This window comes from Lissotriton vulgaris, chromosome 2_1 (assembly GCF_964263255.1).
Source record: "Lissotriton vulgaris chromosome 2_1, aLisVul1.2, whole genome shotgun sequence".
In the NCBI taxonomy this organism is placed as follows: domain Eukaryota; kingdom Metazoa; phylum Chordata; class Amphibia; order Caudata; family Salamandridae; genus Lissotriton; species Lissotriton vulgaris.
This window is the reverse complement of record NC_141687.1, coordinates 1,458,740,290-1,458,767,557: the sequence shown is the minus strand read 5'-3', so window position 1 is coordinate 1,458,767,557 and position 27,268 is coordinate 1,458,740,290. Positions and strand designations below refer to the sequence as shown.

At 42.3% G+C, this 27,268-nt stretch overlaps 1 protein-coding gene across 1 annotated transcript in view; it reads left to right on the top strand.

The window, feature by feature from the left end:
- Nucleotides 1-27,268, top strand: part of HEPACAM (hepatic and glial cell adhesion molecule) — a 1,458,998-nt gene that overhangs the window by 498,501 nt on the left and 933,229 nt on the right. The window contains exon 3 of the mRNA XM_086958859.1: nucleotides 2,285-2,566. Within this exon, the coding sequence (XP_086814985.1) occupies nucleotides 2,285-2,566 (282 nt within the window). The remainder of the gene's footprint in view (nucleotides 1-2,284; nucleotides 2,567-27,268) is intronic.

Sequence of the window (27,268 nt, the reverse complement as noted above, 5' to 3'; positions counted from 1 at the left end):
CCACTGAACCTGCTTATCTTTTTCCCAAAGCATAAGGTTTTTGTTTTGTCTAGATTGATTGTTAGAAATTTGCTAGCGCAGTATGTATTAAAGGCGTTAAGCTTTCTTTGGAGGCCTCTCTCGGTCTGATCTACTATTACCAGACCGTCTGCGTAAAGTAAGCAGGGTAACTTATTTCCATCCATTTTGGGGCTGGAACTACCCTCAACCTCTAGATGTGCCGGGAGGTCTGACAGAAATATAGAGAAAAGCTGGGGGGCCAACACACAGCCCTGTCTTAGTCCATTGGCGATGGGTATTTTTGGGGTCAAAGATCCCACGGTATCCTTAATGACTTGCCCCCAGTTTTCCCTGTGTAGTTCCTTTATTATTGTCAGGAGGTCTTTGGGGATATTTATCCTCGTTAGAGTATCCCATAGGCAGGCCCGGTCTACAGAATCGAAAGCTGCTCGGAAGTCGACGAAACAGCAGCATAGCTTGCCATTTTGTTCCGTCGACTTCTTTGCCATAGCCCATAAAGCAAAACCATGATCTATTGTAGAGTGGCCCGCTCTAAATCCTCCCTGTTCTGTGGGTACTATTTGGAACTCTTTTACCCATGCGTTCAATTGGTTCAGTACAATTTTTGAGAATACTTTCTCTCCTATGTCTAGGAGGTTGATCAGCCGGTAGTTTTTTGGAGCCTCCTTACTCCCTTTCTTGTGGATTGGCCAAATTATGGCACCCTTCCAAGTAGGTGGCATTTTCCCTTCTTTTAATATTACATGGAACATCTTGGCCAGAAATCTTGCCCACCATTTTACCTCCGACTTCAGTATTATTGCAGGGAGATTATCTGGTCCTGCCGCACGGGTTAGCTTAAGTTCTCTTATTGTAAGCTCTACTTGTTCTTCATTAAATTTGTATATTAAGTCTTCAGATATTTTTTCATATTTTGGTCTCTACATTCTCTCTTGGAGCTCTTACCCCGTATAGTTCCCTTATGTACTCATCCCATGCGGCCTCACTCACCACGCAAATTAATTCTCCATCTGTTGTTCCAGCTGCTGCCTTTACCAATTTCCAAAATTGCCTTAAGTTTTTTCCTCTATTGCTTTTAACAGGTCTAACCAGCATTTCTCTTTATATACCCTTTTTGCGTTATTTACCATTGCTTTGAATTCTTTTTTCAGCTTGTTTATATGTTCCTGTCTCTCTTGTGTGAAGTTCTTTTTTTGCCTTCTTTGTGCTGCCCGTATCTCCTTTTTTTGGTTTGGCACTCTACAGAAAACCCTTTACCTCGGTTTGACAGTTTTACCCTATTGAATTTACCCCTTTTTAGTTCTATTCTTAGACACTGAACCACTTCTTCTAGCGTTCCTATGAACCATTCTAGATTTTTCTTCTCAAAATTTTCAGGTTCCATTTTCATTTGCATAGCCTTTAGTTTATGAACATTATACACTTAATCCCTCAGTATCCAACATTGAGCACATATGTGCACCACCACCCACAACAATGCACCTCCACACCCCACACCTTCTATTCTTGGCAAGACTATTCTACTGAAATACAGCAAGATTATAGAACAGAAGAGAAGCAGGCATATGCAAGACCATCCTACATAAGGCTAGGGTAACATAACAGACTAAAGTCAGTAAAAAATGGTGGTGGTTGAAGGTCATTTTAGGGTGTCAGACCACAGAAGTGGCTCATTCAGTACATGGCATTAGCTCTGGAGGCCAGCTAAAGCTCTCAAAATCTAGACAAAACAAGGTTCATAGAATGGGTTTGTCATTTCATTCAGTAATCAGAATCTCAAATAATAAAACATGTTTTGCAATGCCACAGGATAATTATTCCATTACCAGCAAACAAAGCTGTCTAAAGTTGAAGTATGATGTGCTGTATTAAAAACAATTAAAAACAAGTACTGGCAAAGCCAGTAGGACTCGCATTTTTTTAAGATGCATAGGCATTCACATGTAGTAACTCATGCCAAGTGACCAGGTGCATCATTTTCACATAAAAGGCACGTTCTCACATCATAACGCCCCTGTAATACTGCATGAAGGAGGCGGGTGTCTTGAGAATTCCTACAATTGCTGAATGATTGCTGATTAATAAGATGTAATCAGCATCTATTTGTTTATTGTGTCTCTTGATAATTAATTACTCCTTTGTTCTGCATGGCGAGTACAAATTTGGTGAAGGAACGAAAATCAATTGTCATAGTTGTTTATGGATTAGTTCAACAACATCTAAAGTAAGTTCAAGACACAACTGTTTTCTATTCTTTCTCTAGTTCCAGTTTCCAAGCCTCAGGTTGTTCTTGCCGCGTCTACGGTACTCGAACTCAGCGAGTTCTTCACCATGAACTGTACACATGACAATGGCACAAAGCCTATCTACACCTGGATGAAAGATGGCAAGCCCCTCATTAATGACTCTAGGATGCTACTGTCACACGATCAGAAGGTGCTAACCATCACTCGGATCTTTATGTCTGATGATGACATCTACAGCTGCTTGGTTGAAAACCCAATTAGCACTGGTCAAAGTACTCCAATAAGATTAACCGTGTACAGTAAGTGGAGATGTAGTGAACATACTTTTTTGTATTTCAATTTGTATTGTTGTAAATGTGGTGGTAATTTTGGTGGTTACTATATAATTTGTAAGAAAATCTTATACCCAGATTTCATAGTATTGAGCAAGAAGAACTGGATAAAATGCTTTTCACACAAATCTCTCTGATATGTCTCACCCAAAGTAGCCCCATAAATGGGTTCTTCCCCCTTAGCAACCATTCTGGCCCAGATTTTCAATGAGCTATACACTTTGCTAAGTGCATAATTTAAACTGATGTATGCCGGTACTTGGCAATGATTTCTAGGCACTTGGACATATTTGCTAGATTTGCATGGCTGTAGTGCAGCACAATCACTGTACCACATGGTGGTGGAATGTTGGTGCTTTCAATGTGCATTTTGCTATTAGTTAGGGAGATGCAAAACTCTTTTTGATCTTATTGACTACTCAGGGAAGGTGGAACAAAGGCTGTGATGACATCCGCAGGACTGTTTTCATTAGGTGAGGACCTCAATGTTGTTGATCTGATGCCATACACAGGTCGCATGATCCAAACCTCAGCTGCCATGTTGATGCTCCATGTTGGCCCGTCTGTCATGTACTCCCCAGCCTTTAGTACCCTTCTTCTGTCTTTGTTGCTTATCTGCACCTTCAATGGAATCTGAGGTGATCTTTGAAAGTGGAGGGGCGAAAAAACTTCCAGGAGAATACCCTATTTTTCCCAGATTTGCCTTGAATTACCTCCATTGCGCCAATGCCAGCATTTTGTTATGGGTATACCCTTATAAATTACATACAATATTCCAGTACCAGAAGTTTGTCAATAATCCAACCCATATACAATGGGTGGCTCATACGTCAAATAATTACCTCCAGTATTTGAAAAGGCAGGATATTATCATGGTTTGCTTCTACTATGTCTTCCTTCTCTAAAGAATTACGTCCAGTCTGCCAGCACCAAATTATTTTGCCATAGGTGTCCCCTTATGTCCAGTATTTCTTCCAGCGTTTCAGGGTCTTATTTGACCTTGGGTGCCCTTGTGTATGCCAAGAATTTCCTGTAAAATTCCAGTGGCAGCATTTTGTCAGGTGTGACTCCATGCCAAGAATTTTGTCTTGCTTCCAAGCCTTTTTACAAAGGGGCATCTATGTCAAGAACTGCTTCTAATATGTCAGGGCCTGCATTTTGCCATTGGTGCAGAGAAATATTGCCAATATGCCAATAGTAGCATGTTACTTTGGATGCCGCCTCAAGGCCAGTATTATTTTGAGTATGCTATAGCCCGCCGCAGACTCACAATCCAAACAAAATTTAAGTTGGGCACTGGTCAATCCACTAATGTATAATTGGGATATATATAGCCCCCACGTATTTCTGTAATATGACTGTGAAAGAAAGAAGGATACACACAAATTGACACTTGGCTCATTTAAGTATGCTTGTCTGGTCTATCGCTCTTGTATAATGGTTTAATAGACTTCCTCCTCTCTGTGCTACTGGCTCATATAAGAATCTCATTACAAGCCTCCTGGCAAACCCATTTTTGATGGATACTTAAAAACTGGATTAAAAGTGTTATGTGTTAGTGCACTTGGTATTTCAGAATGTAGTAATACAGGTTTGCAGTACTACAGCTCCTATATTCTGACCTGCTCCTTTTAGCAAGCTCACTCAAATCTGATGGAGCTTTTCTACAACAACCTGAAGCCTTAGCTGTGTAACATACAGCTGGATGAACTAGACGGGACTGGGAATTATTTTTACAGGGCTTTTACAGGGAACTTTCCACAGAAAATGCTTTTGTATTATAGTTTTTGGTATGTCTAGATGGTCAGTTCAGGTTGTTTTCAGAGGGGGAAGGAATAGAAAGCGTGTGATTTATGTGCACAGGGTGAAACTGCCACTGTGGGGGATTAAAGGATTTTTGATAAACTTAGTTGTATGGACAGTAGTATTGAGAAATTCACAGTATGTTTATTATTATGTAATTTTCATTTTTCGAATATATGTTTAAATGGTCCTTTATCTATTTTTTCCAGTACCCCTGAGAAAGAACTAAAAAGTTTGAAATGCATTGGGTTTTTAGCACTGGTTGTTCGACAGGATGTATAAAGCACATGTCTGTGGAAAAGCTTCGGCAGCATTAGACATTTGAATATGCAAAATAAACACATCCAAGTTTCACCTGGCTGCCTCTGGAGTGATTTACTTTTTAAATACATGAAGTATGAAAATGACGTAAAGCTTATGGATAAAAATGGATTAACAGGATGAAATATGATTAATGGACTCTTCTAGCGAGGAACGTCTCCTCATTGATGCAGTGCAACAGACAGGGACGCAACCCGCGAACCCCCCTCTAACCAATTGTATTGTGTGTTGTCACTTATATAGTGCTTCATAAACCATTACCGGATGCCAAAATGGATTACTGTAAAGATAGTAATAGTGGTGGGCGGAATTTGCTTAGTCGCGCTACGCAAAGTTCCGCAAAATGGTAAAAAATCCCAGCGAGCACGCAGAAATTCCGCAAACATGCTGAATTGCTTGTCCCGTTCGTTAGCGATGCTTTTTTCCTGTTCATGAACGGTGTTTGAGTCCTCGAGGAAATATCTTGCGAACACACATTTTGAAAGCACGAACAAACAAAAATTCCACAAAGCCGCGGATCGCGGAATTTTGGGCAATTCTGCGTACTCAGCGGAACGCAAAATTACCCAAATTCTGCAAATTCCGAGAGCGGAACACAATTTACCGCCCAGGCCTAAGCACACTATGCCATGGGGAATTGCTAGGCTGGATGAGTGATGTGTTTTTTGTGTGCCTATGTAGGAAGTATAGTTGTGTTGTGGGTGAATGACTTGAGAGGTGCTCTTATTTTGTCTTTGTACACCGCACCTACCAGTGTGATGGAGAACAAGTTTTACAGGGCTGTTACAGAGCATCTTTCCACAGAAAATAATATTTAATTGTGCTTCAGGACTTATATAGTGCCTCATACCCCACTGTGAATTGCCAAAATGGATTACTGAAAGGATAGCATGCTATACCATGGGGAAGTGCTTGGCTGGATGAGTGTTGTGTTTATTGTGTGCCTATGTGGGAAGTAGAGTCAAGTTGCGAGTGAATGACTAGAGAGGTGCTCTTGTTTTGTCTTGGGGCACCTACTGATGTGATAAAGGAGGTGGTTTGAGAGAAAGATGTCCATGTTTTAACTGAAGTTAGATGGGGAAACAAACTTTACCATGCAAGCATTATAACATAAAGCCTTTACCATGTATCAATCACAATGCAATGCATTTAGCAAGCATTTTTGCCATGCATATGCCGTTACCATGCATGCCTTTACAACAAAATGGTAGGTATATATAAGGTATATATATACTCACTGAAAAAAACAAAATGTTAAAGCAACGTTATAGTTAGGTGAATTTGTCAGCGACATTACCTTTTTTAACTTAAAAAAACACAGAAATTCTCTAGTTATAGTTAGCAGTGCTAACTATGGCTTGGGCCCTCGCCATGCAATGCTTATGACCTCACATATGATATCGCTCATAACATGATCTATGACATCATTTATGACATGACTGTTGACATCTCAAATGACATCAATGGTGACATCCCTCAATGAGTGAGCTAGTTTGCTTTGTAGTTTACAAAGTGGCAAGTAAAATACCATATCACTTCTCTACATACTTTTGTACAGCGGCGTCTAGCTAACAGGTATGAGTGTTTACAAAACGCATGTGTTCATAATACACCCTAGCTGTTTAGAGGTATTGGGCACATTATAAATGTTTGTATTGAAGAGTAAAGCTGTGTGCAAGTGACAGCTGACTTGTATTCATTATGTTAAAATCAACTTTCTGGTTCTGCAAACATTTCCAAAAGAGGAAGGTTTCTACGAAGTGATTATTACCTTTTGTAAGCATTCTTGAGTTGTTGGATACAATCATGTCAGCATAATAACTTATATGTAACATAGAACAGTGTGATCACCACTAATTAACTTCTATACATATGCTTGGTTCACTTCAGAAGATGGGCTAACTTTACTAAAGTTTTCACCACAATATGAAGGTTACAGGTAGTATGATCTTTAGCACCTTCAGATCTTGGTTATTTTTTGCAAATAGTGTCTTTTTTGACAACTTGCATAGAATGTACCCTGTTCTCAGTAGAATATGTTGAATACTCAGTGGTGTATTCCTCATGAGAGTTTCATTGTTTGCAAACAGGGTGGTAAGGAATAAACTCTCTCCATTGAGTAGACACTGTTTACAGTACTCAGTTCTCTACTGATATCAACTTCTTTTATTAATGTTGGTTTGATGGGTGTCAGGTCTTTGATACTGATAAAAGCGTTTCCTAGTAGGGCATTTGTTTTGGAATTGATATTTACTATTTTGGATTTCTCTAAATAGTTTTATAAAGATTGAACATTGTGCTCAAAGAGTGCTTCCTATATATCCTTGGTTGATTGTTTATGTGAACTATACAAGGCGTAAACTGTATGCTAAAGGGTCAGTGTTGCACATAATGATTGTTTTCATCACCTAAGGGGGTTGTTTCTGTGTTGGCAGTAATGATGTCTAATCTTGCCCCGGGCTTTTTTGTACTTACTGTCAGACCTCTAATGCCATTGTAATTTATATGATAGAGACAAACAATGATCCGATTGGGGGAAGCAACCATAACACAAAAAAAGGATTATATCACTGTCTCTTAACAACCTATGAAATAGAACATGGGGAGTAGGTGCAGCAAATTCAAATTAAATCAGGAGACAGAGCAAACACAAGGAGATGAAGGATGGAAACAAGTATCCTGGGACCACTTTCGGGGTAACAGCCCTCATCTGCCAGGCTTGCTTTAATCGAGTGGCAAAGTGAGCAAGGGACCCATGTCTGGGCAAACCCTGCCAACTTAGGGCAAACAAAGCAAACACAAGGCGATGATGTACGGAGTGCTGAAACTTGGCAGACACTCACCCCAATCCAACATCTGGGTTGAATCCCTCACCTCACCACCCCAGTTCAGACCAAGCTATATGCAAATCAGTCTTCACCCAGTGCCTCATTGGAACATTTAGCCTGAACGGCCAAGCCAGGTCTTCCCTAGACCATAAACGAGTATCCTGGGACACAGGGCCTGCCACAATGTTTATTTGGAGGGGGAACAGAGCCCTATGACCCTTGTCGATTTAAGCCCCAGGGACCCCATCCTCAGGACCCAGCACATCAAAAGGTGTATTGGAAGGGGCTGCAGGAGGAACCAGTAGGTAGGTATAGTTATGATCAATGTTTTTATAGGAAAAGACATTTTTTTGATAAATACTTTGGCGCCGCTTTACGAATCTACACAAATATTTCACAAATCTTTCCCTTATTGGTCTAGCTGCTGTGTTGTAAGTTTTGTGGTGATCTGTCAAGCGGGGGCCAGGAAAAAAGGGGGTTCTAAAATGCGTTTTCCCCATGTTATGTCTATGGAGATTTTTCATTTTTTTAAATAAATACGACCACAGCCTGAATTGCCAAAAAGAATTAAACCAAATTTGACAGAAAGCTAGATGTTGTCCAGAAAGTGTTCTTTTTGTGATTTGGTGTACATCGGCTCAGCAATTTATGAGATATTTAACTTTAAAAAAAAAGGTATCTGGGGCCGCAAGTCCTTGCAGTGGACTTGTGGATCCCACTAAAATTTGATTGGCTGGCAACACTTCAATGAGAAAGTTTGGCAGCCATCATGGGACGCAGCTTGAAGCTGGATCGCGAAAAAAAGAAAAGAGGAACGGTAGGATCACCCTGACCCACCACAGGGAGCCCAGGGGGTTGAAAAGCTTTTTTTGAAAATTATTCGGCGGATTCCTGGGTGCATCCGCAAACCCGCAGCAAAATAAAAAAAAGATGCACAGTCTCCTGTGAGTCTTTTAAAAAAAGCTGCTGTGCTAAAAATAAAGGAGGGGGCACATGGGCCCCCCACTTAGGGTTCAATTAAACTCGGGGACCGCCACCTCCCTGGGGGGTTTTCCTATTGTTTTCTCTGCTCACCCCCACCATTGTTTGGCTGCAGGTAGGGTCTGTGTTGAGAGTGGCCCATATAGGGGTTGATGGAGGCCACTGCTATGAACTCCGGTCAGCCTTATGAACCCACCCCAGAGTAAGACGTGCTGTTGATGCGGGGAGTGCTGGTATGTCAGCAGCCCTGCACCATTCCGGGCAGTGCAGTAGATAGTGGCTGCCAGACTTTCCTTTGCGCCTCACAGTTTAAGGCAGACCTTTTAAGGTGGATCCCTTTATGCTAAAATTGTGCCTCTGGTTTTAGACTTTGCCCTGACACCAGAAGAGAGTGCCAGCCAACCGAGAGTGGTGCAAGTACTGTGGAGCCAGGGAGAGAGGTGTGTGGGACACACCTCCCAGTGGGGTCTGGTCTCACTTCTGGGGATGGGTGGCTCCCAGTATTGCCCTTTTTGAAGCACTGGTTCCAAGCGAGGAAAGGTCTGTGAGCATCAGAGTCTCCAAAACACAGGGAGGAGGTGTGTGGTCTTCCAAGACTGGGAGAGCCAGGAACACACACCCAGGTGAGCTAGCGCCGAGCACTGCTTTACCTCATAGAGAAGCAAAACAAGTCCTTACTTGGTCCAGGAAACCCCATGATTTCTCTTCCTCTACTTTAACACCTACTGTACAATAGGTAGTAAATCTGGTCAACCTGCATCCATTTGTCACAGGTGCTTTTTGTGGTAAGATATGGCATCATTATTTATGTAGTGAGTTACAAAGAGCTTAAGACATGTGACAAGGTGCTAAATAGCTTTGAGGATGGCTAGGCATCCTTCATGAAGTGTCCATGGCTACTGGATGGTCTATAAAAGAGTAACCCAAGTAGGTGTATTGACTCTCTTTACTATAAACAAACGGGACTGTCTCGTGTTAAATGTGATAAATAGATGCAAACACAGTTTTTTGGGTTTAAAAGCTAGATATTTGGAAAAAGTATACAGAAGTATCTTTGCCACACAGTGTGAAAGGTCGATGTTAACAAACTATGGTATGAATTGTTTTATTAATGCAGTTTGAATGCATAATGTATTTACACTGTGAGATAGGGCAACATAACTTGTTTGTTGAAAATGTTCATTGTATAATTAAAAAGTATGCATTAAAGAAGATTTTGAAGGGTTACCATTGCCAGGCCTCAGTAGGTGATGTGCTCCCATGAGTATCAGCAGTCAGTAAAAAAGCAAGTGCTTGCAGACAGTTGTTTCATTCTAGAATGTTTGCAGCTGCAAGTTTATTGTGTAGAGGATTGAACAACTCACTGAACCATATGGCTTTTTTTAAGCAGTTTTAAAGCATCGAAGTGGAGGGGTGCTGGAAAGGGGCTTCTTGCGCACAAAGCTCACTGCTGCAGTCGGTGGTAGAATTCTGTGCTGGTTCCATTGCTAAGTAGAGGATTGCATAGTTATTCCAAGTTGTAGGGTGAAACTGACAGACAGCGAGCAGTAGATGATTGGAAAAGGGTAATTCAATCAGGTCAGCGACTTTGCACTCATGTTTTAGTACCTAGTAGGCCCGCTGTACTGCATGTATTTAGTTTCAAGGTACTACAAAATAACTGTACTTGGAGCAAATTTCTGCCTCATAAAATGCAGTAGTGGCCTTTCAGTGCACACGTCCGTACATATAATGCGCCACACTGACCTGCGTAGGAATCTGGCCAACCCCTGTCCAGACTCCAGCCTATTTTCACCTCGCCGACCAACACCCACAGTGACTCATCTCTAAACAGGCCTTAAACGTACAATATCAGCAGACCACATCGGCTCGGACAACCACTAGCCAGAGAGATAGGGGTACCGAGATTCCAATAGCGCTACGGAACATCACAAGCTGTAGTAAGGCTATTGACATGTACATGACAAAAAAAGGAAGGGGTTGGGTCAGACAAATTAAAACCAGACAGGACTTTTCCCCTCTGACTCTTATCCCTCCAACTCCCCTTTACTTATCATAAAACCCCTCCTACTGCTATGAACTCCACAAAAAGAAGAAAAAAAAATTCTAGACCCTTCCCTCTTCTATCCCGCCAATATTCCTTTTCAATCCAAATAGTAGACTAACATGTCCCCCACTGAAATTTCATATTTCACTGTACTATTTTCCCACTAATCCTGTTGTTGAGGTTTTGGAGTAGCATGCTACTCACCAAAAAACAACTCAATGCCTTATCAGGAGTTGCAAGCGCGTTGCAAGCGCTGTATAAATGTAAACCTTTCCCTCTTGTATCCCTCTACTATTCTTCTTAATCCAAATAACCGCGTAAAAATCCTCCACTAATGTTACTTTAATATTTCACTATACTAGTTCACCACTAATCCTTTATGGGTTCTGGAGTAATGTGCTACTCATTAAAAAAATAAAAAAGCACGGGGGCATGGCTTGCGCGCCGCTTCAGCATGGCGTGTTGCGCTTGAGCTCCGAGGCGAGTTTGTCCCGTTGAGCTAATTTCTCCGTTTCTTGCTGCCCCTATATGCGGAAAAAGCAACCTTCAGCAGCGGAACATGCAGGGAGCTGTTTGACGGTGTTTTCCTGATGTTTTGGTCACCGGCTGAATGACTTCTGTCTCACGCTCCAGAGGCGCAAGTTTTCCTCACGGGCGGCCGCCATTTTCCCGCTCTTGACGCTGCTGGCATTTTCTCCTCAGATGCGCCGCTTTGGATACAATATTACAGTTCGAATTGGCTGTCCAGGTCGTTTCTTCTGTGATGCCTACAATTGGTAACATTGTTTCCTTTTTTCTGTTATTTTCTTGCTGCTTGGCTGGAATTAAGCTGCTCACGCGCTGTTTCTCTCAGTGCAGTTATCTCATATAGGTGTGGATCTTTTTCCTACGAACTCATTGCTGTGCTCTCCTGCTCTAATTGTAGCTGTATCATTATTTTGCTACCTGCCTGCCCTGCATATAAGTCGGTCGCTATTACTTACTTAGCGCCCATTGAGCTCAGTGTGATATATCTGTTTTTTTGATACAGACTCCGCAGTTTCTGCTCTCCTCTTTCCCTCAAGTGTTTGCATATTTTTTCTTGGAGGCTGCTCCTTCATGGCTGCAAATATGGGTCGTTCCTCGACCAACAAGGACTCAAAAGATGTTGGCACGTCGCTGAAAAGACTTAAGTCAGTGTCTCCTACGCCCGAGTCTCCTCAGTCAGACACTACTTCCACGTTGGACACAATATTAACGCGCCTTAATGAAGTGCATGATATTGCACAGTCAATGAAAACTAACACGGATTTATTGCAAGTGGAGGTGTCTGATATCAGGAATGACTTTAAAGCCCTCTCTCTTCGTGTCTCTGCTACGGAATCACGAATCAGTTGTGCAGAGGATGGTATGCAAAAACATTCCAGATCCCTCAACCACTTGGAACGCTCAATGGCGGCATTGCGCAAAGATCTCACTGAGCAGGAGGACCGTAATCGTAGATCTAACCTACGCATTTTTGGTATGCCGGAAGATTCAAAGAAATCATCTTCATCTATGATAGAGTTCTTATCTCATTGGATTCCGGACACCTTACAAATCTCATTCCACAGAGAGTTTGAGATAGAAAGAGCACACCGTGTTCCAACGTTTCGATCTAAAGCGGCAACCCAGCCAAGAGCAATCATTTTTAAACCATTGCGGCATCAGCATACTGAACTGATTCCCTCTCATATGCGGAAAGCTAAACAAGTCATCTGGGATGGTCATCGAATCTCAATTTCTCAGGACTTTGCCAGAGATACGGTTATAAGGAGAAAAGGCTTCCTGAATCTTCGGAAACGTCTTTCTGAGATGGGCATTCCCTTTTCGTTTTCTGGTCCATCGAAGTTCCGCATTACTTATAAAGGACGCTCTAGAATTTTCGATGAGCCGGCTGACTTAGCTACATTCCTGGACAACCAGTTGGAGATAGAGATGGAGATTCAAAGAGCGACTTCGCAGACTCCTGGTGCCTCGGGCACTTGAACTGTCTCCTTTTTGCTTCTGGATGTATTTTTCTGTATGCCTGGTTCTCTCCTCTCTCTCGTTGAGCTTATATGTCGGTCTTAACTTCTAAGACCGTTAATGCTATTTTTCTGTTCTTCTTATGTCCATACTCATTTCTGTTCTGTCCTTCTTCCTTGGATTTATACTTGTTCGTTCTTTTTATGGCTCTCTTTCTAATAGTACCCCTTCTTATCTCTCCATTGTTTTCTTGTTCTTCTATTTTACTCCGTTTCTTGTCCTTTCTCCTTTCTTGCTCTCCCTCTATTAGAATCATGCCTTTTTTTTTGTTTTTTTAACTTGTCTTCAGCTCTTCTTGTCTTTATTTTCTGTCATTTTTTCCTTCGCGTCACCTCTCTCTTCTCTTGGTGCTTATCTCTTAGATAGTTACATTGCTTTTTCTGTTATGGGTCATTTTTTATCTTTCTTTTTTCTCCTATTCTGCTATTTTCCTACCTTTCTTTTCTTATATGTTTGTATATTCCTGCTTTTTCACTTCAGATTCATATTGTTGTTATACACAGTTATAGTTTGTTCATTAACTATATAGTTCTTTTTTAGGATATACATATTGATCGTCATGCATTCATCTACTGTTCATGATTTACCTCATGCTATTATTTTGCTTATCAGTTGTTCTAATAGTATTCATCACTATACTTATTTCTCTCGCCATTAGACTGATAATTTAAATGTGATTGTATGAATTTCTTAATTATAGCTTGACTATTTACATTATGACGCTGCTTTGCGGTGCTACTTTTGATTGTTGCCAGTTCCGCTTTTCCTGCTATCAGTTTACTATATTTTTTGGGGCTATTGTTATCGCTTACTTTTGCTCCTAGTACGGGTCCCTTGCTCGCCTTTCCACGTTCTCCCTAGCATGATGTTGGTCTTTTTTAGACCTCCCCTCCTGCTTCTTCTCTCCCTCCTTTCTTTTCTCTTTTCTTCTCTTCTTTCTTTTTCTTTATCCTGGATTCCCCACATGGACGCTCCCTCAGTGTTTCTTTTGTTTGATGGTTGGTTCCTTGTATTTGTGACGTTGGCTCTTTTTCTGTCATCCATGTCGTCTTTTTTCTTTCTTTATATTTTCCCATGCCGGGTTTAAATGTATTATCCCTTAATGTTAAGGGTTTGAATCATCCGGTGAAGAGGTCGAAAATCTTAGATTACTGTAAATCTCTGTCTGCAGATCTGGTTCTTTTCCAAGAGTCCAAGGTCACTAATAGAGAAGCGTTGTTTTTAAAGAAGGAATGGGTTTCGGATGTCTGCTGTTCTGATGCCTTTGGTAAACGAAATGGAGTTATGACATTAGTTTCAAAGAATTCTTGTTTATCGATACTCTCTTCTGATCATGATTCTGAGGGTCGGTGGCTGTTATCTAAACTGTTGGATGGCCAACATGATTTGTATGTCATGAATATCTATGCTCCTAACGTTGATGATCCGGCCTTTTGGTAATCGGTTACTAAAAAATTAAATGACACCCCACACTCTGGCAATCTTATTGTTGGTGGAGATTTTAACTTACCGATGGACCCTCTTTTAGACAGGAACTCTGCATTTCAGTTTCGCCCTCCTAAATCCCACAAACAAATGCTTAACATGTGTTCCATTTCTCATCTTCAAGATATTTGGCGTCTCCATAATCCCACTGGTAGTGATTTTTCTTTCTTCTCTTCGCCTCACTCTTCCTTCTCTCGGATTGACTATCTCCTGGTGCATTCTTCTCTTGTTTCATCTTCTTCTTCTCCGCTTATACACCCTATTTTGATTTCTGATCACGCTGCGGTCACTTTTACGCTGTCATCCTTTGCCCCTAAATCACGCGCTCATTCATGGAGATTGAATACTGAAGTTTTGCATGATTCTTCTCAGGTTGATGAATTTTCTAAAGCTATAGATACTTTTTTCCATGAAAACGAAGGTTCTGTCTCTTCCCCAATCGTTCTATGGGACTCCTTTAAATGCACTTTCTGTGGTCAAGTCATTAAATGTATGCCCAAACGAAATTCTGATATTAAAAAGGAACTTACAGATTTGTCATCTCAGATAAAGACTCTGGAAGCTTCCTTTAGGCATTCTAAGGATCCCACTTGTTTACAGCAAATAAAACTGCTAAAATACAAATATAATACCATTGTTACTAAAAGAGCCCATATTGGGGTACAAGCACAAAAATCCAAGAAGTTGCTGTTAAAAAATCAAGCTGGGAAAATTTTGGCTGCTACATTAAAATTTCAGGATTTCTCTTTTAAATCCTCGCAAATCTCTTCCATTACTGACCACACCGGCTCTAAAAAACTTCCAAACAGGGGAAATACTTGAAGTTTTTCGCGACTTTTATAATAAATTGTATACCCCCTCTAATCAATCCTCTTTTGGCCAATGTCAAGATTTTTTAAAATCGGTTCCGATTCAGTCGGTCTCTGATGATGATCGTTCTTTTTTAAATAAACCTATTTCCCCCGAGGAAATCGTGTCTGTGATTAAAGCTACTCGTTCTGGCAAGGCTCCAGGCCCTGATGGTTATCCAATTTTATTTTATAAAACTTTTCTTCCTACGCTTGTCCCCAAATTAAAATCTGTCTTTGATTCTTTTGTTAAGGATGGATCTGTTTCTGGTACGGCTGCTGAAGCTACTATAGTTGTGATCCCGAAAGAGGGGAAAGACCATTCGGATCCTAAAACTTCCGACCTATTTCTCTCCTTAACATGGAAGCAAAGATTTTTGCTAAAATCCTGGCCAAAAGATTAGAATCCTTTATCCCCCATCTTGTGCATCCTTCCCAAACTGGTTTTGTGAAAGGTCGTCTTGCGCGAGACAATATACGCACTTTCTGTCATATTCTCGGTGCTGCTAAACGGTCTCAACTCCCTGCCGCGGCCTTGGCCCTTGATGCGGAAAAGGCCTTCGACAAGGTCTCTTGGCCATTTCTTTGTGCTGTTTTATGCGCGCATAACCTTGGCGACTCTTTCATTAATATGGTAATGTCCTTATATTCTCAACCTAAAGCTAACATTAGAGTTAATGGTGCTACGTCGTCGTTTTTCAATCTTCGTCAGGGCACGAGACAGGGATGTCCTTTATCCCCACTTTTATTTTTATTATCTATTGATCCTCTTCTTCGTTTGATTGAGTTACACCCTGATAATAAAGGTTTTTCTTTTGGTCCTCACTGTATTAAAACTGCTGCATACGCAGATGATGTTCTTATTTTTTCAGATGATATCGCTTTAGCAATCCCTGCTATTTCTGATACCATTTCCTTATTCACATCGGTTTCAGGTTATACCCTAAATAAGGATAAGACGGAAATGTTCCCTTTGAATGCCTATTGTTTCCCTTCTCATATGGGCTCAGCTGGCTTTAAGTGGCAGTCTACACACCTGAAGTACTTGGGAATTTATTTTTGTTCTACTCTTTATGCCACCGTTGCCTATAATGAATCCCAGACTCTCCTCAAAGTGCGTCGTCTTTTGGATACATGGTCTCCGAAACATATTTCATGGTGGGGTCGCCTACAGACTCTCAAAATGATGATCACGCCGATTATTAATTTTGTTTCATCCATGCTTCCGATTAAGTTATCAGACTCCTTTTTTCGAGAAATCGATGGTCTGACTTCTAAATGTTTGTGGAATGACAAACGTGCTCGACTTGCATACAAATTTTTGCGTCGTCCTTGTGATATGGGAGGTTGTAATTTTCCTGATTGGGAAAAATACCAAACTGCTTTTTTGGCCTCTCAAGGTGCTTTATGGCTCTCTCCTCCATCTCTTCATGTTCCCTCTTGGTTGCTCATAGAACAGGAGTTGGCATTCCCTTTGCCTACTGCCTCTTTTTGCACTGCATCTACTTTACATATCCTGTTCTCCCGTTCTATCATTCTTGATACAATTGCTGTGGTCAGGACAGTGGACAGGAAGGTGGCAATTCCTTTACATAAAACTAGGTGGTCATCTATCTGGCGGAATTCCAAAATTAAGCTTAACATTACTCCCACCCTCATGTCCTACTGGGCAGATAAAGGGATCTCTCTTGTTAAACATCTCTATAGTGTTTCTGGCGAACCATTACCTTTTTCTACCTTGGCTCACAAGCATTCTTTAACTAATCTTGATTTTTATACTTTTCTTAAAATCAAAGTGGCCATTGCTAAAGGCCGTCTTCATCCCACTTCTTCTACCATCTCACTTTTTCATATTTGGATTAAATCTGGTCATGTCGCCTCCAAAATTTATAAATTTTTGTCCTCTGCTTCACTTCCTGCACAGACGGTTGCTCAACAAAAATGGTTACACCATTTTGATCACGCCATTACGGATCATATTTCCTCTGAAACTTGGCAATCAATTGGTAAACTCTCTCTTCGTAATAAAATCACATCTTCTTTAATGCAGTCTAAGTTTTTCTCTATCAATCTCCTCCATTGGACGCCTGTGCGTCTTCATTTGCTAAACCTTAAAGATGACAACTTATGCTGGAGCTGTGGTTTGGTGGCAGGCGATTTTCCTCATATGTTTTTTCATTGCTCCTTGCTTCAACCTTTTTGGGACCTCATCCAGAAGCATCTATCTCTTATCTTTAATATTGAGCTTCAACTTTCCTTCCCTTTAATTTTATTAGGCCCACTGGCTGCCCCTACTCCTCTCCCTTTAGATCCATTGGAATTACAGTTGCTAGATCTTCTCCTGACTGTGGCGGTTAAAATCATTCTTATGGAATGGAAATCCTTTTCGTCGGTCTCCTATCATACGTGGTGGGCTTGGGTATCCTTTTTGCGCAGTGCTCACACTTCGGTTGATCAAGCTCACCTCTCTCCATCTATTTCTAGTGGGGTGTGGAAAGCTTTGGACGATTATATGGAGTTGTCTTCAAAAGGGTTGGTTCCTCAGTTTCCTTTTGATCTGCCTGTCTAATTGTTGTCTGCTTTTGTTCTAGGTTGGGTCAGTCCTGGGGGAATCCTTCTTCTTCTTCTTTTTCTTCTTTTTTCTTCTTCTCTTTTCTCTTTCCTGTCCTCTATTCCCGTTCATCTTTTCTATTGCTCTCTCTCTTCTTTCCTCTCTTCTTTTATTCTGCTTCCTCCCTTGTCCCCATCTCCAAATTTGATAGTGATACGTTTGCTTATTGTTTTGATAGAGGCCTTTACTTGATCGGATTATATACCTATAATAGGCTAATTTTGCTTTTATATACAGGTATTTTGTTTACTTCTCAATTCTAGCCCCTGTTTGTATATTTCTCTTGTTTCAAATTGTATCACTTATATTGTATTCTGTTCTTACTATTTTTATCATTATTTTTCTCAATAAAATTTTCTTGAAATCAAAAAAAAAAAAAAAAAAAAAGCACTTTGGCGCCTCGTCTGGAGTTGTAACAGTGATATAAATGCAATTACAATACCATAAGAGGTAGAATGATTTTTCTCCAAAGGGCATTGCCTCCCGATAGGTCACTCGAGCTGTGAAGTTAACGTCCCAGGACTGATGAACTAGTGACTGGTCCACGACTGCTGTGGTACTGTGCCTTACTTCAGATAGCTCATTAGTACAAAGGAGGCTTGGGTCCTTGCGCAGACTTGATTGGACCAATTCTATTGTGTAAACTAACAAGGTATCTAGTTGCCATATTTATTGATTTATTTAAAAATAAAGGTACCAATGCTCTGATTTCATTAAGCCTTGTGGTTATTTTCAGTTTTCTTTTCAAAAAATGTTTGTTTTTATTAGTGCACGTCTTAAGGGCAACACTTAGTTTTGAAAACACAAGATACAAACAAACATTGCATAATTGATATACATGAATTACCAAATAACATATATTGGCCTACTAACATTTTCATACACATATACAACATCAAATATTTCTTTGACCTGTCCTTCATTAACACATTACCACTTGACGGAATGTTGACTTTATGTCATACATAGTGTGTCCTGCCAGTGTGTATTGCCCCAGGGTCGCCAATTTTTTATTTCGTCAAAGAGAGAGTAGCTACAATTCTAGATCCCTTTCAGACACTATTGATGCAACTGTTCTTTCCCAAGGACATGGGTTAACGCCTTTCAAGCCCCTAAGTTCTCCTCAGGACCTGGACTAGGTCATATCTGTTAAAAATAAAAAAAAACAAGTGTTTGTTTAAGGAATGTTGATTATGGACTGGGAAGACTATGAATTGCATGCACATACACTAATGTGTAAGTTGAAGGAAAGAGGTTATCCACATAAACTGTTGAAACATTCCACGAAGAGGGAGTGGTTCACATCAGAACATTGGAACCTTCATTTTTGAAGAAATCAAAAAATATGTCAACTTATACCTTGCTAGTTTACATAACTTCAGATAGCACCACCTTCAGGTGCTATCCTCCTACATAATGTCATAGTGCAACCTCCTCGTGTGCTGCTCCTTCTTTAGACGCCAAGCTTCCTGTGTGCTCTAGCTCCTCTCACAGAGCAGCATCCTCGGTGCTGCGCCACATTCACAGACCAGCCAGGTTCACAGCAAAGCATCCTTAAGTGGTGTCACACATTCACACAATGACTCCCTCTGTGCTGCACCGACCTTCATGACATACAGATCTTTTATCCTGAGTCCCGATCTTGTGCCAAGGCACCCTTCACACTGCTATGCTATAAAAGAAGGTGGTCCTTGATATTACTTTAAACAAAGCTTGTATGAATATCACTTATGTCTTGATAATGCGATTAAGTCTGCATACATTGAGTCAAGCAAGAGGGGGAGATACACATTGAAATTTGTATTATTTATAGGCACATTAAATGCAATGAAAAAACAGTACCCAAAATTCAACAGTTATTAGGCTGAAAACAAGGGTAATAGATTATAACCACACTCAGGGTTCTTGTTATACCAAAATTGACATATTTATTTACATCTTCACAAAATAATCATAATTATAAACGGCGCAGGAGGACTATCACAGTATAGTCAATTCAATTCAATTCAAGGAATCTTTATTCGATGATTAAAAATCACCATAAAAGCACATACATAGTTACATAATAAAAAGTCATTAAACATTTTCAAGATCCTGATACAAAAATATTAATGTTAACATGTGACACAAGCGAAGAAAAATACAACACTTTAAAAAAAAGTAAAATCAGGAACACATCATTCGTCTCCCCTAGTTAGCCTTAAACGGACCGCTACCTTGATAAAATTCATTATACAACACAGTGTAAAAGGGCCCGATGCTTTTTGTAAAAATACTAATGCCTCCCTGGCATGTACCAGTTTAGCTTGCTTAAAAACTTTTACAAGAAATCTGCGCCTGGGCATTGTAAAAAAAGGGCAGAGTAAAACAAAGTGAAGGGAATCCTGCGGAGACCTATTGTCGCAGCCGCAGGATCCCTTCTGTTCAATTGATGTTGCAAACCCTGCTGGTGATGCCAACATAAATGGGAGTAGGTTCAGCCTAAAACGGCACATCAAGAATCTGTCCTGTGCATTGTGCATAAGGTACAAATATGGCTCCATTCCCTCAGCGCTCTTCACCAGGTTGTGGGCCCTCACTGTCTTTTTAAGCCCTTCAGCCTCAGCTCTACGTTGACATTTCAGCTCTAGGAAGATTTTCTTTACTTGCATCTTGTGTTGGGCTACAATTGTTGTAGGATTGGTGAAGAGATTCCCAAAGCCTAGCTCCTCTAGGGTGTTCTTTACATAATTGAACCAGGGAATTCGCATACATTTGTCCCGCTCTAAACAATCCGATAAAATTTCTCTGCTTAGAGACGCATCAGGATTAACCCAGATTTTTAACCAGGCCACGATTGGCCTGAGTTTTACCAAATCATCTAGGTGTGGACTTCCTAATTCCCTGTGTACTATGAAGCCAGTGGTACTTTGGGGTACCCTCAGGATGGATTTTAGGTATTTGTTTTCCTCCCGTTCGATTCTTGTGGTGTTAACAAAGCCCCATACTTCTGCCCCATAAATTACTTTAGAGCATGATATGAAGCTGTACAGGTTCATCACCTGTTCCGGGCTCCATCTACCTAACCTCCTGCCGTAGCTTGCTATTGCCCCATTAGAAGCGATCATTTTAGTGCAGCGCTCCTCCACCAGGGAGTTAAACTGTAAGGCACCATCAAAAGTTACACCTAGATAAGGAAACTTTTTAACCTCTTCTACTATGTGGCTTCCTATTGTGTAAGTGAATTTGGAAGGAGTTTTTTTACCAGCCAGGAGCACATAGGATTTGCCCAGGTTAACAGAGAGATCTAAGGCACCCATGAACTTAACAAATCCGTCAATCAAGATTTGTAAGCTCCTGGGTGTGCGTGCAATCAGGACCGCGTCATCTGCGTAAAGCAGAACAGGAATATGACGCGACCCCACCCTTGGGCAATCTGCCTTTAAACCTAACAGATACTGCTCCAGATTGTTAATAAAAAGGGAGAACAAAAAAGGGGCGAGAATGCAGCCTTGCCGGACTCCACTCATGCAGGGAAAAGAGTCGGTCAGCCCCCCCTCCCAAGTTGCTCCCAAGTTGTTCAGGTTTGTCACCAGTTGAGTGCTTGGCCTCTTAAGGACGCCTCTGTAGAGACGTCCTTAAGAGCCACCATCACCGGATTGCCCATGTGGGTACCGGTATATTTATCCATCCGTCTATAATAGTGGCTTTACCTTAACAAATAGGCCAAGCACTCAACTGGTGACAAACCTGAACAACTTGAACAGCCAGACCCCAGACCACCGTCAATTCAATAGTCAGGTGACCTGTCTCTTAGAAGCTCGGACGAAGGTCCAACCTGATCAGCATCTTTGGTGTTTGATCCAGACCATCCGTTGGATCACGGCCATTCTCTTCCCCCCTCCCCCCTCGCTCCTACCCCACCCAACCATCATTGTCCTGAAGAAGACCCGCAGCCGAGGTCCTAAATACCCCAGGAGCACCAGGGTCGAAACGTTGACGGTCACATTCTTGGTTGCCTGTACCTCCCCCAGTCCAATTTCATCCCCCCCCCCTTTATTAATTGTTGCGGACAGGCCAAAAAACTGACAGCGGAAGTTTTCCCGCTTTTTGTTGTGTTAATATTAATATTGTACATTATAAATGCTATCTTTCCTTCCTTCTTCTCTAAATCACGAGAGCACCCCTTTCCTTCTCACTGACTATACTGTGATAGTCCTCCTGCGCCGTTTATATGATTACTTTGTGAAGATGTAAATAAATATGTCAATTTTGGTATAACAAGAACCCTGAGTGTGGTTATAATCTATTACTCTTGTTTTCAGTCTAATAACTGTTGAATTGTGGGTACTGTTTTTTCATTGCATTTAATGTGCCTATAAATAATACCAATTTCAATGTATATCTCCCCCTCTTGCTTGACTCAATGTATGCAGACTTAATCGTATTATCAAGACATAAGTGATATTCATACAAGCTTTGTTTAAAGTCATATCAAGGATCACCTTCTTTTATATAATTTATACCCAGGTCCTTTGATTCTGTGGGTGATACCCCATTGATTTAATGGACCCTTCACACTGCAGCATCTTTGTGTGCTGTGCCCACCCTCACAGAGCATCATTGTATGTACCAAGCCCACCTTCACAGAGCAACCTATGTCTGTGTAGGAGATGCACCATGTGTATTAAGTCAACATTTGGTGTGGTCCTTCCAGGAGCAGCCTTCTTGTGCTGCACCAACCTTGTGAGGGCCTGCTTCACTGTGTGGTAAACACCCTTTTTTGGTGTTTGCTATCCCCACCTTCAGGATCAGCCTCTCCTAGTCCCTACCAGAATCAGGTAGACCTCCAGCCCCTCCTGTGCCTGGAGCTTGCACATCAGTGTGTTTGGGGAGAGAAGTTTGTAGGAAAGTGGTATCTACTTCTTATAGTTACCTCCACTTTTTGCTGATGTCACACTGTTTTTGGCCTAGCCTGACTGAGATCTGGTATTCAGGACCCCTGTCTATCTGCTTTCTCCTGTAAATTGCTATGCATGTACTTTAGGTACACTCCAGATTGGATTCTGGGGTATCCTTATCAGTCCCCTGTATATTGTACACCATGTAACCAGGACATAGGTACCCCAGAGGCCTTTCATGGGCTGAAGCATGTAATGTGCCACCCATGAGAGGCCATCCAAATTGACATGATCATCCTGCTACAGCAGACTGTGTAAGTTGGTGACTGCACCACTTACTTAAGATATAGGTTACCTATATCTATTTAAATCACTACACTTAAATACCTACCAGCCACCCCTATGGCAGGCCTTAACAATCCAGAAGGAAGGGTGCTGGGCTTTACGTGAGAGGGTGCCCCTGCATGAGCAGAGCCCCTCTGCAGTCTTCGGAGAGCATTCTCCAGGGTTGTCTGTAATGCAGCCAGACATATATGTTTGAGTGCATAATAACCTTGTGGTAAATGCTAACTTTAAAACAGCTGCTTACAAACATGTGCTTGGTGTCAAACACCTTGGAATGACACCTTCCTGTCAGTAACTTGTGGGGCAGGTATGATTCCACCCTTCTGAAAGGACATATGTGGGTCACGTGTCCCTGGTGGGGACCGTGCAACCCGAACCCCTGAGCACCGCGTACTTTTGCATTTGCATATGCTTAATAGTGACAATTCATGAGCCTGTGCTTTGGACTCCGAGTATTCCTGACCCGAGCAGTATTTTCACTGAAGATTTCCGGCCTCCAATCCACCAGTGTCCTGTGGGCTGGTGCTTTGAAGACTTGCTTGAGGTCTCCTTGTGAATCCTGGTGCGTTGGCCTGTGGGTCCTGGCGAGGGTCACCTTGACAATTCTTGGGCTTACCTGGTTGCTCCAGATGTGCCCTGACTCTCCATTGCTTGGAGAGTTCCCTGGACCTTGCAGGTCCACACCATAATATGTGTCCCCTAAAGGCGTTGGTTGCAATTGCCAAGGTTTGTTGGTGTTCTAGCAGGACATCGACCCCTCAGCTCTCGACATCTTTTGTGAGCCAGCTTCCCTCCATACTCTGGTCATCCTCGACATCTCCTGGTCCCCGTAGCTGCGGAGGCAAGCAACTCTTCTTTGCACCTGAAGCACCCGACATCAGTGGGCATCCGACTACCGAGCCCCTGGTCCCCAGAAGTGACCCAGACTCTGTCCCATCTGCTTTCAGGTTCTTCTCACCTTGAATCCAGGCTTGGATTCCACCAGACATTCTTCTCCATCCTGGCAATAGGACCTTGTTGTGGCTCTAGATTGAAAACAACGAAGGTTTCCGACACCACTTGGCCCCTATGCACCCTGCTCCTCTGAGATAGGTAACACAGGTACTTCAGTACTCACTGGTGGGTTGGCCTTAGAACCTCCTACCTTTCAAAGGGTTTGCTCAAAGTCCTCTTAGAAGTGTCCTTAGCTTGTAAATTTCCAACCATGACTTTCCCATGGAATTGTACGGAGCACGCGTCTGTGTTTCCTCACTGCACCCGTCCTCCGTGGGCTCCCAGTGTCACTCCTCTGGGTGGTTCCTTGGGGCCCCAGCGATTCATCATGCTCTAGGCTCTGTGTCTATTGAAGTCATTGTGGTTATGACTTTTTTTAGTATATGGTTTGGTCTCCCCCTGGAGCCCGCTCTTTATTTCTCTAATTCCGAATGTTCTATTGATTTAGTACTGTCTCGAGTAGAGACTAGTAGAGAGTGTTATATTAATAAATATATATATATATATTTTTTTTCAGAAGCACTGTGTGGTTCTCCTTTCATTTAATCATTTAGGAGGTGATATTCTTGTGAAACAAGCTGCTTTACATTCCTTCAAGATTAAGCCTGAAGGCTGCTCTCCATAGCTACCACTAGGATAGCTTTCAATAAGGTTATCCTTGACCTCATACATCATAAGGGTCGTGTGGCTGGTACAAGGTGCCCACTTTAACTAGTGGACAGCATATACCAACCGGTCTAGCACACCCTTTCTCCAACTCAAGAGAGTTTAGTTTCCACTGGGTTAGGTAGGTGCCTACACCACATAACACTAGTATGTCTTCTAAGGAAGAGCCAGTGGCTCTTTGCCAACTGGGTACAATGGTATTGCATTTTTAGAATTGAAAGCCATGTGTGTGTCTAGGAAGCTGAGGACAGAGATGAGTGCCATCACTTACCACCTCACAGAGTTATTGTGCTAGATGCCCTACGAATGACCCCAGGGTCTGATGAGGTTGGTCGAGGGGGTGAAACAGGGAATGAGGAAAGGCCAGGAAGTGAAACCTTCTTTGACCTAGAATCAAACCCCTACCGGGAGAATCAAGATGATTCTAACCTGACCAATCAAGAGCTTCCTTCAGGTGGGGGAGAAGGCCCCAGTGGCCCTCTCTTTACCCTGCCAGGAAGAGTGCAGAGTTTACTTAGAAGATCCAGATCTTCCTCTGTGGAGTCAAGTCTCTCAGGTACTTCTGTAGGGACTTCTATATCAAACAAGAGGGAATCCTCTTATGATAAGCAGTGCCAGTTTCTGGAGCTTGAGAGAGTCAAGTCATGCTCAAGAAAGAGCAATTAGCCCTAGACAGGGAATCCCTAGAGCTATAAAGAGCAACAAGAAGATTGAGGCTTGAGTCCCATGGTGGCAACAACAGTGTCCCTAGAACTAGAGAGTATTCTCATGATCATAAGAATCTGAACAAGATAGTCCCTCCCTATCAGAGTGAGGATGACATCCACAAATGGATAACTGCACTAGAAAGGGCATGTAAAGTACAGAGGGTCCCTCAAGAGCAGTGGGCAGCTACCTTGTGGCTCTCCTTTGCTGACAAAGGTAGAGATAAGCTCCCCACTGTTAGAGAAGAGGATGCTGACAACTACTCAGTCTTAAAAAGTGCTCTCAGATATGGGTTTGGCTTAATCACTGAACAGTACAGGATTTAGTTCAGAGACACCCAGAAGGCACAGACTCAGACTGGGTTGACTTTGTAGATTGTGCTACTAAGGCTCTGGAAGGCCGGTTACTTGGCAGTAAGGTGTTTGATTTTAAAGGATTTTACAATGTAGTTATGAGGGAGCAGATCCTTAATAAGTGCCAAAATCAGTTGCTGCATTTGTACTTGGTTGATTCTGATCTGACCTCTCCCCAAGAATTGGGAAAGAAGGCAGACAAATGGGTCAGAGCCAGGCTGAAGCAGAAAACTCAGAATCAAGGTGGTGACCAAAAGAAGCAAGATGCTAAAGCCTCAGATAAGAGTGGGGAGAAGGGTAAAGACCAGAAGTCTTCACACGGGCCCCAAAAACCTGCATTTGGAGCAGAGTCAGAGTTTACCAAAGAATAAGGCAAAAAGAAACCTTGGTGTCATATCTATAGAGAGAAGACACATTAGACAAAAGATGCCAATGTCCAAGGGTCAAGGAATCTACTCCAGCCACCACTGTCCCTAAGGCAACTGTTCCCCCTAGTTCAGTTTCAAGTGGTGGTGTGCAGAACAAGAGTAGAGTAGAGTTAACCCTGGGATTTGAGATGGATTTTGGCCTAGTCAGGATTCCAACTCAGGCTGTGTTAGTCTGTGATGGAGGCATGAATGGTGCCTCTTTATTTGTCAGTCCCAGTAATCTGGGCAAATACAGACAACAGCCTTTGATCAATGGTAAGGAGGCCATGGCATAAAGGGACACAGGTGCAAGTGTCACAATGGTGACAAAAGATCTTGCGGTCCCTGAACAGATCATACTTGGTAAGATGTACCAAGTGACCAATGCAAGCAATGTCAGGACAGGCAATTCCTTGGCAGTTGTGAATTTCACCTGGGGATGGGTAACTGACCCCAATAAAGATGTGGTTAGCTCAGACCTCCCTGTTTAATGTTTATGTGCAATGATTTGGAAACTTCAGCTTGGGCTGAAGAGGAGCTCAGGAACTCAGAAATGCTGGGCATCCTGCAGATGTGTTTGCCATGACTAGGTCACAGGCAAAAATGTATTCCACTGAACAGGCCTTGGATCCTGAAAAGATGGACCAGGTGCCTTCCAAGAGAAGGAGCAGAAGGGGTAAGTCAGTATCTTCCCTCCTGCCTCAGAGTGAGGATCAGTCTTTTGAGGGAGATGATCTCAGTCCCTGTGAAGGAACTGTCTCAGAGGAACTTGAACCTGATCAGGTTGAGTTCTTGGGGACAGGGGGCCCTTCCAGGGCAGATATGAGCCAGGAACAGCTGAGCTGCCCCTCTCTTGAACCCCTCAGACAGTAAGCTGCTGCTGAGGCTGCTGGGAGTGCCAGTTGATCCAACAGGTTCTACTGGTAGGATGGACTTCTGTATTCAGAGGGTAGAGACCACAAGCCTGGTGCTACCAGGAGGTTGGTTATACGTCTGACATTTAGAGGCTTCCTAAAAACACTGGCACATGACATCCCATTATCAGGACACTTAGGCCAAAATAAGACCTGGGACAGACTTGTCCCTCATTTTCACTGGCCTCGCTTTTCAGAAGACACAAAGGAGTTTTGTCGCTCCTGTATCTCTTGCCAAGCCAGTGGTAAGGCAGGTGGTACTACAAAGCCCCCCCCTGATACCACTACCTATGGTGGGGGTTCCCTTTGAGAGGGTTTGGATTGGCATTGTTGGTCCCATGGACCCTCCAACTGCATCTGGGCACAGATTCATACTGATGGTGGTTGACCATGCCACTAGGTATCCAGAAGCAATTCCCCTTAGAACTACCACAGC